Here is a 17,513-nt window from a genome sequence, read left to right as displayed (position 1 = left end):
CTGTTCTCAAGAAAACGCCTCTTAAAGGTAATCGACTTCGGAGTTATACTAGATAGCTCATCACGATACACTTTAAAGAGGCTTGAATCCCCGTCTTCTGGAGAATTTCCTACCAGTTATTGTGGCAGTGAGAACTTGCCCCTCGGCAGCTTAGCCGAAGAGACAGAGCGGGGAAAGCCGATATTAAGAGGGACTACGGCTATTTTCCCGAACACAGGCATGGATCAGGTTTCAAAGGTTTAAAGGTATGTCACTATAGTTGTATTCAGATTCTGTCTATTTTAGTCTTCACAATCATTTTACTCAAATTCGTTGGCATACGTGCTCGGTGTGCATCTCCCTTCGCAAACACTTTCCTGACACTCTTGGAACATTCAAAATGGACAAAATACAATTCCTCGGCAACGAGGCCATTCATCAGTTATTGATAAATCTCACGAAAGATGAGGCAATCACATTCCGGAATGTTATCGAGAAAACTTTCGAAGACTTTTCTGTCGCTGGCGAGCGTCAGTATCAGCCCGATCCTACCTCCGCTACTCGGCCCAATGGCCAACGGACACTTTTTCGCCCTTTCACATCGGATTTGAGGGTCGGTGCTAAGATTGTCATCGAGGCGGGCACTGGACCCGACGGCAAGAAAATACCTCTGCACGGTGTCCTAATCCTCATCGACGGACAGGGCAACCCCACCGGCGTGCTAAGCGCCGAGGAAGTGACTGGCTACCGGACATCCATGAACGCAATGGTGCCCTTCTCTTGGCGGAACCACGTTGACAATATTGTTATCTTTGGCGGTAGAATGCAGGCTTTGTGGCATACACGTCTGATACTGACCCTGAGAGGATCCGAAGTTAAGACCATCACCTTTGTGAATCCTTCTAAGGATCGGGTCGATAAGCTTATTGAAACGGTCTTGCAAGAGAACGAAGCTCGTTGGAAATCCAAGTGTACTTTTCACTTCATCGATACCACTGCTTCGGATTATCAGGAACAAGTCAAGAAACGCCTAAGTGACACCGACTGCGTCTTCTGCACCACTCCTTCTCGGAAGCCTTTATTTCCTGCCAATTATTTGACTGAGCGGCGTCACTCCATCCGTCAACCGTTTGTCTCTGCCATTGGGTCCTGGCAGTCGGACATGATTGAGTTGGATCCCGCATTGCTACACTATGCCATAACCGCCGAGGGTGTGTATAACCCTTGTAGTGGTGAGGGCAAGGGAGTATTGCTTGTCGACGACCTGCAGTTTGCTCTTGAGAATTCTGGAGAGATTGTTCAGAGCAAACTCACGGCGAACGATCTAGTTGAGCTCGGCCAAATAATCGCTTTGATGAGCGGCAAGATAAAACCTCTGAATGACCAGCAAGTTCTGCAGACAAATCAATTTGTCTCCCAAGGCTTTGTGGTGTACAAAAGCGTTGGTGTGAGTCTCACGGACTTGACAACAGCCAATGCCATTTTGGCGCTTAACGAGAAGAAGAACTGTAGTTTGTGAAGGAGAAATGATGAGATTCTCGCAATCATTGGAGATGTTACCTAATGAAAGAATCTTTCTCATCTGAGCTTATCCTTGGATATAGGTAGAACCTTGGGAGTGGAAGAGATGGCTGGTAGGGAGAGATTTATACTACACCTGTCCATAGTTCCCTCTACCTCTGAAAAGCGAATAGGGAAATCATTCATTACTGATAGTTTACGCATTTAGATCCGCGATATTATTGTAATATCCTTGGTTGGTCTTTATTAGAGCAATCTACAAATTTTTAACACAATTGAAGCTCTTTATTAATACCTGAGACACTCTATACAGTCGAGTGCCCTACCAGATGTCATGGTCAATCATCACGCTAGACACCCATTCTGCGTGGTATATCTCAATGGAATCTGCCATCGCCATCATTTCGGCAGAGCTTGGCATTGGGCCGAGGCCACATTCCGCATCCAAGTTATTGTTCTCAATGAAAGGGGTATGGCTGCCAGGGCTGTGGTCCATGGATGCTAGGGCATAGCCCGTCTCTGGCAAAAGCAGTTGAGGAACAGCATCAGACTGCAGAGACAGAGCACTTTCAGCCGGGTTGCAGGCATTGTCTTGCGATGTAGCGTGTAGAGTCATGTCTAGCTGTTGGAGCTCAGTCCATCGGAATTTGGCTACTTCATTTCCGCTCGCAACCATCTCTCGGAATATAGCATAGGCCTTCTCGAGCCACCGGGGATAGTCATCCACTAATACAGGGTCAATTATGGGCCCTATGAGAAGGACCACTGTGGATATGAAAACTGATTCCAGGTCCAAATTGAGGAAATTTTCTTGCACGATACATTAGATCGAAGTTCATGTATCGCGGGCTTGGGGGTTTTGGGTGCCTTACCGAGAAGGCCTTGAGACTTAAGACTATGCAGAATCTCGATGCTATGCTGTGAGCATTCGATGCACATTAGGATCAGGTTGCGGATATTCCGTGATTTGTTGAGAAATTCTATACACTTTTCCGGAGATTCAAGACGGATTTTCAGGAAACAGAAGAGCAGAGGTCTTGTGGCGACAATTACACACTGGTTTAATGCATCAGGAAATTGATAACAGTCAGTTCATTGGTGGGCCTCTGGGCGGATATTGAAAACTAACTTGTTGGTAAAGAAGGTGCAAGTACGCCGATGTTCGAGGAATTCCGAGATCCGTCCCATCTAAATAGAGAGGAAAAGTCTCGCGAAGCTCATCCGCATGTCCTGCTATATTCGACAATGCTACTTTGGTGTTCAATAGAAATCTTCGGTTGATTCGGCCATCAACGGCATACACAGCTGTTCGTGCCTTTAGATAATGTCACTCCATGTAGGAGTCTGATAGAACTTACTGCTATTGATATCAGCAATACTGCGACATAGCTTGATATGCATGCTCAGTCTCCTGGCCCTTTCGGGGGATCCAGGGAATGAGGGAGGAATGGCTTGCACAAAGCGGTCATCGATAGACTGAGGTAGGCCCTGTATTGAGGACATGTGCCGGTCTAGTATATAAACAGTCCACCAAATCTTCCTGCATCTCTCAACAGCGTGTAGCCCCAAATCTCTAATCGGCATGTCAGTGTGCATGCCATGCGCCATGGCCAATCGCATGGCTTGACCGACCTGGAACTGTTATTAGCCACGCTGCATGAGATGAAAAAAATCCCAAATTGAAGGCCATACATAATTATGTGCCGGGCTGCGACAGTCGAGAGATTGGTAGAATAAAGCAATGCAGCACAGAATTTCGGTTGATATCATTGGCGAGGAGTAGAGAAAGTAGTGGTCTGGTAGAAGCTGCAGGGCTTTGACAAAGTACTCTGTTCCTGGAGGCTTCCTTCCTTGGCTTTGGTGTTGGGTAAAGCTCTTTCCAAAAGCCAGAATAAGGAGAAAATGAATATACCATAGGCTTTTCACCGTTGCTCTTGATGGGGGCTCCTGGGAATAAAAGTCATGTAATGATTTCATGAAGTCGGTTTCGTCGAAGAGGTGGTACAGCCCTCCGCAGCGGAACCCAACTGCATTGATCAGATATTGCGCATGGTCGAGACTGGGGATAATAGGGTTCGCCAGCATCGGATCCGTCCGCCATCCATCCCAGTCCAAATTATAGGACGCCCCTTCAAATATTAATGACTCCGTTGGTAGCGGTTCCTTGTGTACGTGTTGGTGCGCGACACTCAGCACACGTCGAGTAAAAGACCAATTCGAAGACGTTCCTAGATAAACTGATACTCAATTAGAACCGTAATCTGTATGAGACTAATATCAACATACATATTCTCTCATTGCCTGGAGACATAAAAGCGGGCGGGCCGGTGACTAGCGGATTAACCAGTCCATCATGGTCACCCGCTTCCTCGGAATCTTCAATGTCATTAGGCGAAGTCGACCTTTCGTTGCCAGCTATACCTTCACAATCCACGGGGTCTAGTGAAGTTAGCGTTGGTGGTTGAACCAAAACTAAAGAGCAAGATCAACTGACTGTTGGTATCGCCAATCGAATTGCAAACATCATGATGGCCTTGTATATGCTTCTCCATCCTCGCAATCTTCTGCTGCAACTCAGAAATATATCTACGCCGATTAGCAGACAGTTAGTAATTACCTGAGCGGCGACAACTAACCCCCTAGTGACCAGGACCTTCTGATCCATCTTGTTGAAATTGCAGGAAAGGCCACGCTTGCTACAGCTATGGCACGGGTACGAGCCAGAGCACTTGATCTTTTGCCTCCGGCATCTCGCGCAGCTACCAAGGAAATAGTCAGTGCCAGCAACATCAGTATTATTACCCAAACCTTCCACCTACACGCTCGCGGATCTTTTCCTAGCTTGTTCAACTCCTGCCATTGTAAGAGAATGGGTCGCAGGGAGAAAAACTATCGCTCTAGAATGTGATATCTGCAGGATGGAAAGTGCTGAGGGAAGTAGTTGGATAGCAAGAACAACGCTGGGTTTTGGAGTCACGCGGAGCGCTGCCCGCCTGCCCCGAGCGGGACGAGAGTTTATGGTGGCCACCCTCGACTTGCCGCCGTCTCGATTCTCCGATTATTGATTAGCGCACCAGTATGTGTACAGGAATTCCCTAGGCCCTTTGGACGGTTGTTGGCAGATATAAAAGTATTGGTCTCTATTTCTACTCAGAGTCTCCTTCCGGAACGACTGACGTTGACTATAAAGTCTACCAATGCTAATGTCTTGAAACACACATTATTTTGTAATAAGCGATCTTAGATTACTGGTTGATTTTAGAGAGGGGGAGGGAGAGATAGAGAGCTTAAATGTGAAGGAAGCTCACTTGACCCTGTTCGAGGAAGCATCAACCAAGATACGAGTAAGCCCAAGCTATCGGCAACGATGCCGATGAATATCCGTCCATCGCGTAGCCTGCCGAACGGACGTGCGGGGTAAGAAAGTTGCCACACTGCCCCAGCGTAGCGTGAAAGCAGGAGTAGCTCCGTATATACGTTGGAATACAATTAAACCTTTACGGAACAACATAATTCAATTGAGCAGAAAAATTAAAGCAAGCCTTCAAATTGTACTAGCAAATGCGGCTCATAAGCGCGAGACTATCTAACCAGAGACAATGAGCGAAACGACGAATTGAGAATTTTCAATTACACAGAGGACTATCATATCAGCTGGCTTTTCATCCTAGAATAAGCAGTCGAAGGTTTCACTTGGAATTATTGGCCCTAATTCGCTATAGTTGTAGTAGTCAATCCTATAATAGGCTTTGTCGCGACTCTGATAGCAGAATATCCACAGACAAGCCTATGTATCGGGGGCTTTCATAAAATCTCACTTCTTGTCTCTCTGGGATAGGATAATCAAAGATGGCATGGGGATGCTGCAAGACAGCTACTGTATGATCGGTTACACTGCCGGTGGACCCATTCATCCAACCCGTTAGGAAACCTCCAAGAATTCAATTGGCACATTCTCCGTACCGAACACCAGCGGGCATAAAATGTCACTTTATCTTCGCCTGTGCTAAGAAAACCAACTCCAAATAAAAGAATTCGTGGTATTCATCTGTGGAGACAATATATAAAGCTCCCACCCCGTCGCTCCTCGACTTCAAGGTATTCTCAACAACAATTCTTTCCCTTTCCACCACTATATCTGCCGAGCAATGAAAATTCAAAGGTCCATCAACGTTGTCGGCTGTCATTGCGCTGGCGAAGTTTGCGATGTAATCGTCGGGGGCGTTTTGAACCCCTCGGGATGCAATACCATGTATGAGAAGCTTATTCATTTTCGAGACAAAGAGGATCATATACGTCAGCTTCTCATGCAAGAGCCTCGTGGACGTCCCGCGATGTGTGTGAACCTTGTTCTCCCACCTTGCGACCCCAAAGCCGACGCCGGATTTCTGATTATGGAAAGCGACGAATACCCACCAATGTCTGGAGGCAACACTATCGCTACAACAACAGTGCTTCTTGAGACAGGAATGGTGAAAATGACTGAGCCTGTTACAAATTTGGTTTTGGACACACCAGCAGGCCTAGTTCATGTTACCGCCGAATGCGAGGATGGAAAGTGCAAGGCCGTCGCATTTGACAACGTTCCATCGTTCGTTTTCGCCCTGGATTACAAGGTCGACGTGCCCGGACTGGGAACGATCTCTGTCGATATAGCATGGGGAGGGATGATCTATGCAATTGTAGACGTGACCTCTCTTGGGCTTCGCATCAATAACCAAAATGGCCCGAAGCTAATCGAATACGGAGAGAGAATCAAATATGCACTCCAGCAGGCCTCGTTTATCCCCGTTCATCCGGAAACCCCGAGCATCAAGGGTGTCAGTATACTCGAATTCACGGAGCCTCTCCAGCACGATACGATGGAGGCATTGAATACCGTTGTGGTTTCTCCTGGGCGGTTTGATCGATGCCCATGTGGCACAGGGAGCTGTGCAAGAATGGCCGTCCTCCATGCTCGTGGTCAGCTCAAGGTTGGCGAGAAGTTTACGCATCGCAGTATTATTGGGAGCACGTTTGAGTGCCATATCCGTGGAACACAGAGGCTGGGAGGATATGACGCTGTTCTGCCAACTGTCAAGGGAAGTGCTTGGATAAATTCATTCAAACAGATGGTGTTGGATGCAAACGATCCTTGGCCAGTCGGCTTCAGAGTTGGTGATCAATGGCATGTAAGACAGCTATAACAAATATAATACACTCTTTCTCCTCGGAGAGTCATCGTCGTATTGTGAGAGTTGGAGGTCTTATCTCATAGAAAGTCCAGTGAGTTAAATGCGACCTATGTTCGAATCCTGTTCCATGTTTTAAAGAGAAGAAACAAAGCTACCGGCGAGATTAAAATACGCAAAATCAGCTCATCCAAAAGGCTTTCTGGTGGGACTAGCGCCAGAGCGACGGCTTTATAAAATAAAACCCTAAATCTCAGATATTCCCAGACTCTTAGTACGGCCATAGATTCCTGAACAGCTCCTTTTCTTCTTCACCTTCGCCAGCCCAATGAAGATATCTTTGAACTTGCGATTATTCTCATGAGCCAGATCGTAATCTTCAGGTTTAACCATTCCATCCACAGGGAGTACAGCTTGCTCTCTGAACATTAATAACATACGTCCGACTCCATTGATGTTTTCCTCTTCCTTAGACTGGAGCTCGATTCCCTCGCTGCTGAAATCGATCGGGCAAGAGGTGTTCGGGAAGAACTCGCTCCATTGGGCTACAATGTTCATGAGCCCTTCGCGAAGGAAGAATAGGTCTCGGTTTTCCCACACTCCGCTCACGAGCCAAACAGGTTTCCGGAGGATAGAGATTGCCGGTTGCTGGAGCATAGCCCAATGAAGAGGTGCTCGCTTATACACCTGCGCCTCGTAGTATTTGTGAATAGTCTCACTTTCTAAATCTTCATCAATCTGCTTCTGTTCCTCTTTGCTCAGGCTTTCAAACCCCTCTGGTCGTGTAGGGACAACCCAGCCTTCCCGAACAGGCCGAGGATGTCTACACATTCTGGGAACGCCAGATTGGTAGAACAATGGAGCAACGCAAGCTGATTGCTAGTCCACAATGTGAGTGATCTGACAAGTGTCTGGATCAACGAAAATGTTATCCAGATGAAGGTCTGGATACCAAAGAACGTTGGCAGAGGAGGACTCATCGCTTGGTTGGGGACAAGATAGGGGGAAAATATTCATATATTTCTCCAGGAGTAAAACACCATCTTCAGGAAGTTCTTTGCTCCTGTTCGGCCGGTAATAATTCAGCCGAGGAACAGCATGCGCCTTGACCCACATCCATTCATTATGGCCTATCGTATGGGTGTATTCACACGCATTTGTCCCCGGAAGAAATGTTAGAAACAACGGAATAGGAATTTGATAATTCGCCCACCTATAGGAGCCACAATCCAAATTCATGTCCCTCCTAGCTCCGCGCCATAGCTCGTTCGTGGTCAAAGGTCTAATAGAAAATCGTTCAAGGACGTTGGATCCAGCAGTCTGTGTATGAATATCTTCTGCTTCCCCGATAAGGGTACGTAAGTCTTGTTTGAAGTAGATGCAACCATGCTTATCAAAGTTAATGTTAGTTAACTCGTTCTCTATGGCAACCACTTGAGTTATTAATTGTAGCTTTATATCCCGAGGCCACTGATTCCACACAGAGCCCAGTCGTACACCAGTGGCTTTCTCCTTAATAATATCCTCAGCCTCGACTGGATTATTTCCTGCATTGGAAGACCAAGACAACACCCGAGGGACAGGAATTTTAAATACATCACGAAGCTGTTTATTTTAGTGATGTGATAACAGCTAAATGACACTGAACACCTTACCAGCTCACGTGTAGCAACCTCAGACGCAACGGAAAAACGGGCAGGTCTAGCATTGGGATTTGGGAGTTTCGCAAAAGCCTCTGGTCCATTATCCATTTTCAAGATGAATGCTTTATTATGCAGACCTTCCACGCACTTCGTAATCCTAGGGCCTTCAATCTGAGTTAGCCGTTAAGTCTTGCTGGTCTCAATGCAACTAGAACACACAATACTGGGCCCCGTCGCAAGCATTAACTGCGATGTCGAGAAGTTGTTACAAGTTAAATTTTAAACGGCGTTTCGCAAGTTCACTTTCTTCGTTACTTCTAAAATCGGGCCTTGAATGAGCCGCTGGCCAAAGATAACCGATCAATTTGCTTACAACCAACGATGTCTAGTGTATCGATACAAGTCTTCTTCGGGGATTCTTTGTTCTATGAGCACAATGTCAGTCCTTCGGCATACTCAATTTATAAGACGATACCTAGAAAAATCTCGCCTGGACTATTCTCTCTTTCAATGTAAATCTGGGGTTTGCGAGCTGTTGTCTGACGTCCACCTGGTCGGAAATATGAAAAGAATGTCATGTTTTGAGAAAGAAAAGAAACACGAGGCTTTCCGGGTATTTTTCGGCTACCGAGCTCCTAAAGATTGCTAGTGAGTTTAATCATCGTCAAGGGGGTCTGTAGGGGCCTAGAAAGATATAGTTCCAGACCGTAGTGGGTCTATGAACTTTGTACTAACCAATAATATACTTACTTTCTTTATGCTGGCTCTGAGTTCCGTTATCACATCAGAACCTCAAATCCAAAAGCCTATCATTTCAAATTTTATATCATCTTATGCCATTTCAATGCAGAACAGGAAATGCTTTCATAATTAGGCCTCGTTTATCGCCCGAGAAATAACAACTTATACAAAATACACAGGCAAACTCTCTGTCGGCAATCGTGTGTGACAACTTTACGACATTTAATCTACGGCGGCCATTGAGTGTATTTCTTTATCTATTTCAATGAAAGACCGTATTGCGTCTGTAGAAACAGACATAGAACAGGTCACATGATTGTGCCCTTGTCATCGGTCAGGCCGACAGGCTCTTCGGTTTGAGAAGTCGGTACATCGGTATTACCGAACTTGCGGGGTAGCTCTTGTGGCTGCTTAGGTTGCACCGAGGGGAGGGAAACTTCGCCAAATTACAAATGAGACGCTCGTCCTTCCCTAAATCAAAGAACTTCATAGGCCTACATTCTCTGTTTATCGTGATTGTAAACATGCCATATAACCTTCGTGGTCGGAATGTTCTCATTGTCGGTGGGGCAAGGTATGTTCTATATTATTCTGATACTTTCATTCGAGATCTTACTGATCGAACCTATACAGGGGGCTTGGGGCAGTTGTGGCAGAGAAATTCGCCGTCGAAGGCTGCAATTTAGCAATCAATTATCTCTTCAGTCAGGAGCAGGCTGATAACCTTGCCTCGGAGTTAGCGACGAAGTACAGCATCAAAGCAGTCACTATCCAGGGAGTACGTATTGCTCTCATCTCCAACTAGTGACCTTCGATCCACAATATTTAATTATTGGTCTCTGATACATATCGTCAAATAGGATGCCGGTCTTCCGCAAGATTGTGTGCGACTGGTTCAGAGCACGATCGAGAAGTTGAACGGGCTGGACATTATCGTTTCGAATGCAGTAAGTCTCTTTGATCGGATTTCCGATCTAGATCTAACTGTCACAGGGCTGGACGAAATTCACCAAATTTGGAGATCTCGATGCATTGACTGATGAAGAATGGGATAAAGTAAGATTGAACCAGTGTCCTCGAAAGTGTAACGAGACTAAACGTATCATATAGTGCTGGGCAACCAATGTCAAATGCAACCTCGTCTTGTTCAAGGAAGCCGCCCCGACTTTTAACGCGAATCCTGAAGGTGGCGTCTTCATTGCCACTTCATCAATTGCTGTACGATTTCCTCACCTTAGCCGACATGAGTGTTTCCACTGATGATGTTATGCAGGGTATAACCGCTGGTGGGAGCAGCATGGCTTACTCTGTGACTAAATCCGCCGGTATCTTAAATACGATCCCGAGGGAAAAGAATTTTTTTTTCTAATTCTTAATAGGTTTACATCTCTTGCAATGCTTAAAAGCATCCCAGGGACCAAAGGTCCGCATAAATTCCGTCCTTCCCGGCTTGCTATTGACCGAATGGGTAAGGATTTTATAGGCCCTGAAACAGGCAGAGCGATTTGACTAATGAATTTTCTAGGGAGTGAGATACTCTTCAGAGCAAATTGCTGCTTGGAAGGATAAGTCCACATTGAAGCACGAAGTCAGTCCATGTACCTCGACGGTCTATACCACCTACTAAACAAGATATATCTAGGTCTTCCTCGATGATTGTGCTGACATGTATATATCGCTTTCCAAAAATACTTCGATGACGGGTCAGCAAATTGTGATCGGTAAGACTCCATGCTAGCCCTGATCGTTGAAACTTATCAATCTGACTTTTTAGACTGCGGATATGTGTCTTGAATGGAACCCATACCTAGATCAGGTAAAAATACCCAGTAAACTTGCCACTGGTCGTATTTCAGATGAAAGATACTCAATCTTTCAATAGTGTTAGCTTGAATATGGAGTAAATGATATATCATTCACATCGATACTACAGAATGATTTTACTCGGGTGGTTACTGTGATTACAACATGACCTATTCCTTGGGATGAGCTATGTGCTTCGTTTGTATTCTCTTAGACCGTGATTTACTCCATGCCAGAGATGCGCCTTCGGGCATTTTCTTTACAGATCCTTAGTTCAGGCGAGAGTAGTCTAGATGTAACGCTACCAGAACTCCCAATGCAACGCCGCATCCCCAGGTTAATAGTTGGTCGAAGTAACGGGCCATTGACTGAAGCCTCATAGGCAGGTAAAGGGTCCAACACGGCCGGCAAATGGACAAAGGATGCCAGAGACCTTTTCCCTTGCACAACCGCATATTTTGAAAGTGTTTTAAGCTACAGTCTCTCTAAGTCCTCCTATGCTACGAAATGGAAATTTTGATCGAAGAAAATATAATTGAGGGCAAACTGTCTATAGTTAAATTCTATGATCTCAATAGGAATGAATGTCACAAGTGAGCTCCTGGGAAGAACTCAATATAACGACCGAGGTAGACAAGGACTCGCTCTAGTCACATCGAGTGACTGATAAGCTTCTCCTAAGAACTAAATACACGAAGAATCCTAACCAATCCTGATTGGTGTCCCATCAAGGGCTTTAAAAGGAATGTTTTCAGGAGCAGTACGGGTTGGAACCACCCTTGCAGCTAGAACCAGCAGCGCATGTAGCACGGGGGGTCCAGGTAGAGCCGATGCACTGCTCTAGGACATCGCCGTTGCATTGCCATGCGTTGTCTGAGCAGGCGGTGGATGATGCAGTAGACTGCGCAGCAGACGCGCTGGTTTGCATCGTAGTTGGAGTGGCAGACTGAGAGCTGGAGGTGTCCGAACTGCTAGATCCAGAGGACGAGGTAAATCCTGAAGAGCTGCCATCAAAATTGTAGATGGTCTCGTCAAGGATCTCCCATGAGATGGAGACGTGGCCGTCGTTACAGGCGCTACCTCCGGACAACTGGTCGAGGACGGAGTAGCTGAAGTCGAGGCCTGGAGCACCCTCTGAGTTCCAGGTGTCACTGGTGGAGGAGCCGGTGCCACAGCGCTGGCAGCCATCTCCGATGAAGAGCTGCAGGTCCGACTTCTGTCCATTGACGGTGACAACGACCTTCTTGCCGCAGTACTGGGATGGATCGGCACGCAGCTGAGTGTTGTTCATGGCAACGACGTAGTTGGTGTCCATCTCGTTAAGAGAGAGAAGAGTCTCAGAGCTGCACATGACTCCACCTTGGTTCTGATACTCGAAGGTGGTACCACAGGCATCAACCTGATCGATATCATAGTAGTATGTACCAAAGCCTTGGCCACTGGAGATGACCGACTGGGCAGAGGCGCCAAGGGTGAAGAGCAGACCGGCTGCGGCGGTGGATTGGAACATCATGATGTTTAAAGATAGAAGTGGAGAAGAGAATTGACTTGGTTATTGAACCTTGAGGTTGAAAGAGTGTTAAAACAGGCCAGAAGGAATGACTGGGCAAGAAGAAGACTGAAAGGAATGACTTCTTAAGGAATGAATGTCGTCTTTGGATACAATCGAAGGAAGGAAATTCGAGGGGGGCAGTGATCGATTTAAGTATTCCAGAATGCAGTCTTCCTGACTTAAGCAAAAGGATGAGTTCCATGGTCTTGATGAAGCCACCAAGTGTTGAGACATGGAACACTCTGCACAAGTATGAAAGATTTCCTCTTCCCCGCCACCCTTTCCACCACTTCCCCGTATGGTTCCAATCATCTCTTCTTCGAATCCAGTCTCCACCCTCTTTACAGACCTTTCGACGTCCTGGCCCGAGGGAGTGAGTCTCGAATGTCAGTTGGCAGTTATAGACAAGCATATTTAGCTAGATTATATTGTAAATGTGTTGGCCGCTCCTAGGTCACGAAGAGCGGATAATTTTGCCGCACGCTTGGCCAAGACTTAAACTATATTTTCATTTTCCATAGATGCTCCACTGTGCAACTTCCAGGTACCTATGACATAAATCTCAATTTTGTATGAGCGGTGGCCACCTTTTCCGCAGAGGAAACATGGTCAATGCCAGGGGCGATAGGCTTGTGCCTGGTTCCTGGCGGTAGCGAGGAAAACTTTAGTATCGCCGTCCCTGAGGGATGATGCCATGGAATCTCCACTTCTTGCCTATTCCGGCGATCCGTTTAGCCGTCAGTCGTGAAAGAATATGGGGTATTGGATGAACCGAATATTAGAACAGATCAATCCCATGGTTCATCACAAAAATTGTTCTGGAAGGTTTGTCGAAGAGGAGGCCAGCCAGGTCACTGGTCGATTGATTATTGCCGACATGTGCTGCCATTTGCCATCGCCACGCGAATTCCGATGTGGCGTAGCGGATATAACTACCGCCGCCGTATCAGAGCCTGGAGGCTCGAAGGGGAAGGAGTATGAAGACTGGGTAGACGGGATGCAATAGTAGATTTATTGGGGGGTAGGTTTTGAGGAGGACGGAGAACCCTTGTCTGACATTGGACAAAGAAGACTGACAACCCTGGTCGTACAATCTATTCAAGTGTTGTCCCATTGGTCAACGAGACACGAGACACCAGACGAAGGACTCTAAGTTGGGTACTGTCCCCGATTTTACAGTCTTCTTTGTTCAATTAAACTTTTTTCTTTGATTCTTTCGGCACTTTTCCACGACGCTGCGGCATTTACCTCAGGCTCGTCGTCCTCAATTACCCGATTTCTGTAGCTAGCACTAATCCCGCACTTGGTAGATTTTCTTGCATAGAGAGGTTGTAATTTCCCTCTCTCAATATCTTATGGGCGAGATATGTGGATTGTGGCAGCCTATAATATGAGAAGAGTCATTTTGCTTAATTCAATAGCACTAGGTACACGTTCTTCACTAGGAAATTGACTATTCCCGAGTATTCAGATCCTCGATTCCATCCGGGATTGTCCATGATATAGAGACACACCCTGCTTACTTTAGTTCTCCAGCACAGTCGAAATACAGTAGCTTTAAGGATCAAGGTGTAATGTCCACCTATGTCTCCAAGATCACGTCATTTAAGAATATCTACATCACGGTCTTATGAGGCTCCGATGGCGCGATGTGTTTGTAGTGTATCTTGTGCCTAAAATCGGCGCCTCAGACAAATGTACTGCAAAGACAATGTAAACGAATGAACAATGTTAACTGCGTACTGCATCTAAGGATTGATTGTCAAATCTACCTTTGACAGGCTTCTTCTTTTCCATATCTTGGATCCATGCTATTGTAATTCAAGATGCGAGGGGGGCCTCCATTGTTAGACATGAAATACTCAGCTGATACCCGTGCTTGACGCTTCATATAAGATAGAAAACTCTGGTACCATGTCCTTCTACTTCTCTATTCATAGAGTACCATACTGTGTTCCCCCCCCGCCGTTATCAGCGATTGTCGGTGTGCCATGAGGCTGTTGGCAGGGCAACGCGCGGGTCCCGTCCAAACTGTCGGCCCAAGCAAAACTAACCAAACCTAACGGCTTCACCAACACAGCACCTTCGACAATTCTTACGACAACATATACATTACCGACAGTCTTCGACGGATCGACTGCCCTGAAGGCATTATACAGGGCACCTATCTCACTACCTCTTTCGTATACTGTGCGACGACTGGTACCAGTCGAGGTCGAATACTAGTGGACTTTTGACACATTCCGCACGCGTCAACACCAACAATGAGCACCGATCCTGCCCTTTCGCAGGCGCAACCATGGTGGGTCATCTTTTTTCTTCGTCTAGTTTATTCCTCTTTGCCTTCTTCAATCAACCCGGCCTGGCCTACTGAATCGTTGAGTTACGCGCCTGGTCCAGGGGCTATCCCGCTTTGTTTTTGAATCCCTGAACGCTCCCCCCTCCTCGTCGCGAAAACTTGCGCGCACTCAGATCAACAGCCACGCATATTGCCTTGAACTTGCTAACATAACGCGCGTGAGCGTAATTGGTTTTAGCGATACCTCTGAACCTCCCTCCGACGAAAATTCGTTCAGATTCACACCCATCAAGGCCCTCCGCGCGATCCCCCGTTTGTGGGAGCGCAAACCGGCAACTCCATTCAAGACTGGCCTTAAGCGAAAACTGTGGAAGCGCTTCCAGTCCTCATTCTCCAACATGCAGACTCTCGAGTCATCGACCACCCTGGACCATGACGCGTTGCAGACCGCTATCAACACATCCAAGGATTCAGCTTACGTGCGAGGTGTGAAGCGTCTTTGCGTTGGTCCGGGGGAATCTGCCGAGATCGCCAATGTGGAAGTACCACAACCTGGACGTCTATTTCTGGAGACAAAGTGGGAGTCGGAGATCTCTCGTAAACGACGTGAGTGTCGAGTGCCCGGCGCTTTTAGTCTGATTTTGCGGGCGTATCGCTAATAGTGGCTTTTAGGCAAATTGCCGGATGCGCCATTTGACGTTTATGAAGAAAGTTCAAACGCCTCAGATCGTACAACTAGTCGACGATCGGATGATCATTACGATTTAGATGCGGATGGGGATCTGGCCATGGGTACCGCATCACCTATTCTCTTCAAATCACTCCGAAGCCCGCCCAAAACGACTATTTTCCAGGATACTATTTCTACAGAGGATTCGAACCCGACGAAATCTGACGAACAGTCCATTGAGAAGTTTGAGTCGGGCTCATCCCATCAGGAACCGCGGGCAGTGATCGCCAGTGCAGTGCATGAAGTAAATAACGATGTGACAGCCACCCCTACGAAGATTGTCCGCAGCCTAACGCAGGCACAAGAGGGAACTCTTGTGCGATCGGCGCTTCGCAGCTCGCTAGATGGAGAGGACGCAATGCTACTGAATGACTTCTTATCCAAGGCCATGGCGAAGCGTGCGGCCAAGGCGGCCCAGGTCAGCTCCCAAGAGTCAGACTCTGCCGATAGGTCGTCAAGCCCGGACAAATCGCCAGATTCAGAGTGTGCGACACCGCGATCACGGAGGGTCCTCGAGGACCGGGACGCCAATTCTCCTTCTCCCGTCAAAGTCCAAATCGCACCTTCCAAGGGAGAGTTTATTCCCGGCGACGAATCAAGCGAGGATGTCGTCATCAAGGATACACAGAGCGAAGAAGAGACAGCGCCTGCCAGCCCTGCATGCCGACGGAGCACCCGCGTCAAAGCTCCGCCAGTCAACGTTCCCCCCGTGCGCAACACTATCTCTCTGCGCCGGGCTAAAGGTAACGAGTTCATTTTTATGCAACGCACCGACGCCCAGGAGCTAGCTCTCGCTACACGACGCAACACCAGGAACAACCGAGGCAGCTCGATGATGCCCAAATACGTTCTCCAGGCCATGGCACAGGAGGACTCATCTGCGACAGACAGCGATATTCAGAGCCAAAACCGGGCAGACCACAAAACCTCGGGCAGTCGCAAAGCCACGTCCAAGTCGCGCAAGACAGTCACCTGGAATGAAGCGCGGATGGTCGAGTACGAAGGCGATACCCCCAGTCCGGCTTCATCGAACGCGGACGCAGACACTGAAGCAGACGCTACAATCGAGAGGGATGGGAGCAGCAAGCACGAGGTTGACGGAGGTTCTTCGCGTGTACGCTCCGGAGCCAAGCGATTAGAGAAGAAATCATCGTCTAGCTCTCGTAGCTCCCGCAGCCAGCCACCGCAGAAGGTAGAATCCGAGAGTGATGCGATCGCGCCAGCAAGCGCTGCAGCGCCCGTGTCCACAACCTCGAAATCGCGACGCGTACGCCGGCTAGGTGACTCCGCGATGACATCGGGCACGCCTGTCAAGACAGGTAGCGGGCGTGCCAGCAAGCCGCCTACCACCACCTCGGCGAGTGATGTGGCTCCTGCCACCGCTACAACAGGCCCGTCAACGCCTACTAAGCCGCGCCGCAAGCTGGTCCCCAAGTCTCCAAGTTCGTCGCTACTGGCGGTCCCAGCTTCCAAGGCCAGCAGCAGTAATGGTGGCGAGCAGCACTTTGTCAGTGGGATTCCAACAAGGAGTACGGCTGGCTCGGAGGGAACGAAGAGGAAGAGTATGGCGGAGGCTAATGCAGGGTGCACGCCGATGCCTCGGCGGGTGCGAGCACGGTCATGAATGTGTCGAATCCTATTTAGATTAGCAGCATCGGATACAGCGGCTACTCGTGGGCATGGCGAATGCGCTCGAGGTATACCCTGTTGACTATTTTGTTTTGGCTCCGCAGCGCATTGTTACCTGGAGTTTTCTTCCATTTGTGTGTTTTCCAAGATACCACTTGCGCTGCATTCTTCTTGTTTCCTGTTTTGTCCCTGTTTCTTTTGCATTGGTCTTCATTTTTTTTTAGCTCTGGTCATTTCTTCAATGCAGCTTTCAACGTTAATTGGGCACAAATTTCTTTTTCCCATGTCTCGTTGATCTTCTGTCGTGTGCAACTGTAACGTGCAGAACCGCAGCCAGCCACTCTGCGGGATGACGTCTGTGCCGCTGTTTATGCACCCCGGCCCTGGATATCGCATATCTGATCATCAGTTCGATGGTGGTCTGGCTTGTGGGGTGTGATGATCA

At 47.7% G+C, this 17,513-nt stretch overlaps 8 protein-coding genes across 8 annotated transcripts; 4 read left to right on the top strand and 4 right to left on the bottom strand.

Moving 5' to 3' along the window:
- Positions 1 to 379: 379 nt before the first annotated feature.
- N7496_002640 (uncharacterized protein) lies at positions 380 to 1,498 on the top strand (the record flags this gene model as incomplete). Its single annotated transcript, XM_056695571.1, has 1 exon — positions 380 to 1,498. One exon carries the CDS (start codon positions 380 to 382, stop codon positions 1,496 to 1,498), a length of 1,119 nt encoding a protein of 372 aa, XP_056557783.1.
- A 324-nt stretch (positions 1,499 to 1,822) lies between these two features.
- Positions 1,823 to 4,360, bottom strand: N7496_002639 (uncharacterized protein; the record flags this gene model as incomplete). Its single annotated transcript, XM_056695570.1, has 9 exons — positions 1,823 to 2,310; positions 2,373 to 2,556; positions 2,630 to 2,805; positions 2,859 to 3,132; positions 3,193 to 3,737; positions 3,787 to 3,972; positions 3,995 to 4,086; positions 4,137 to 4,259; positions 4,320 to 4,360. 9 exons carry the CDS (start codon positions 4,358 to 4,360, stop codon positions 1,823 to 1,825), a joined length of 2,109 nt encoding a protein of 702 aa, XP_056557782.1.
- A 1,288-nt stretch (positions 4,361 to 5,648) lies between these two features.
- N7496_002638 (proline racemase family protein) lies at positions 5,649 to 6,686 on the top strand (the record flags this gene model as incomplete). The annotated part of the gene is made up of 1 exon (XM_056695569.1): positions 5,649 to 6,686. The coding sequence occupies one exon, from the start codon at positions 5,649 to 5,651 to the stop codon at positions 6,684 to 6,686; it is 1,038 nt and encodes a 345-aa protein (XP_056557781.1).
- A 231-nt stretch (positions 6,687 to 6,917) lies between these two features.
- Positions 6,918 to 7,502, bottom strand: N7496_002637 (uncharacterized protein; the record flags this gene model as incomplete). Its single annotated transcript, XM_056695568.1, has 1 exon — positions 6,918 to 7,502. The coding sequence occupies one exon, from the start codon at positions 7,500 to 7,502 to the stop codon at positions 6,918 to 6,920; it is 585 nt and encodes a 194-aa protein (XP_056557780.1).
- A 48-nt stretch (positions 7,503 to 7,550) lies between these two features.
- N7496_002636 (uncharacterized protein) lies at positions 7,551 to 8,557 on the bottom strand (the record flags this gene model as incomplete). The annotated part of the gene is made up of 3 exons (XM_056695567.1): positions 7,551 to 8,276; positions 8,327 to 8,485; positions 8,534 to 8,557. 3 exons carry the CDS (start codon positions 8,555 to 8,557, stop codon positions 7,551 to 7,553), a joined length of 909 nt encoding a protein of 302 aa, XP_056557779.1.
- Positions 8,558 to 9,579: 1,022 nt separating this feature from the next.
- On the top strand, positions 9,580 to 10,849 carry N7496_002635 (SDR family NAD(P)-dependent oxidoreductase; the record flags this gene model as incomplete). Its single annotated transcript, XM_056695566.1, has 10 exons — positions 9,580 to 9,629; positions 9,689 to 9,833; positions 9,916 to 10,002; positions 10,049 to 10,111; positions 10,166 to 10,273; positions 10,329 to 10,380; positions 10,435 to 10,523; positions 10,581 to 10,643; positions 10,698 to 10,776; positions 10,830 to 10,849. 10 exons carry the CDS (start codon positions 9,580 to 9,582, stop codon positions 10,847 to 10,849), a joined length of 756 nt encoding a protein of 251 aa, XP_056557778.1.
- Positions 10,850 to 11,609: 760 nt separating this feature from the next.
- On the bottom strand, positions 11,610 to 12,371 carry N7496_002634 (RlpA-like double-psi beta-barrel domain-containing protein; the record flags this gene model as incomplete). The annotated part of the gene is made up of 1 exon (XM_056695565.1): positions 11,610 to 12,371. The coding sequence occupies one exon, from the start codon at positions 12,369 to 12,371 to the stop codon at positions 11,610 to 11,612; it is 762 nt and encodes a 253-aa protein (XP_056557777.1).
- Positions 12,372 to 14,674: 2,303 nt separating this feature from the next.
- N7496_002633 (uncharacterized protein) lies at positions 14,675 to 17,063 on the top strand (the record flags this gene model as incomplete). The annotated part of the gene is made up of 3 exons (XM_056695564.1): positions 14,675 to 14,712; positions 14,948 to 15,315; positions 15,382 to 17,063. 3 exons carry the CDS (start codon positions 14,675 to 14,677, stop codon positions 17,061 to 17,063), a joined length of 2,088 nt encoding a protein of 695 aa, XP_056557776.1.
- Between the last annotated feature and the right edge of the window lie 450 nt (positions 17,064 to 17,513).

This window comes from Penicillium cataractarum (assembly GCF_028827025.1).
Source record: "Penicillium cataractarum strain IBT 29864 chromosome Unknown utg000002l, whole genome shotgun sequence".
NCBI lineage: Eukaryota > Fungi > Ascomycota > Eurotiomycetes > Eurotiales > Aspergillaceae > Penicillium > Penicillium cataractarum.
This window is presented reverse-complemented; position numbering and strand designations above follow the sequence as displayed.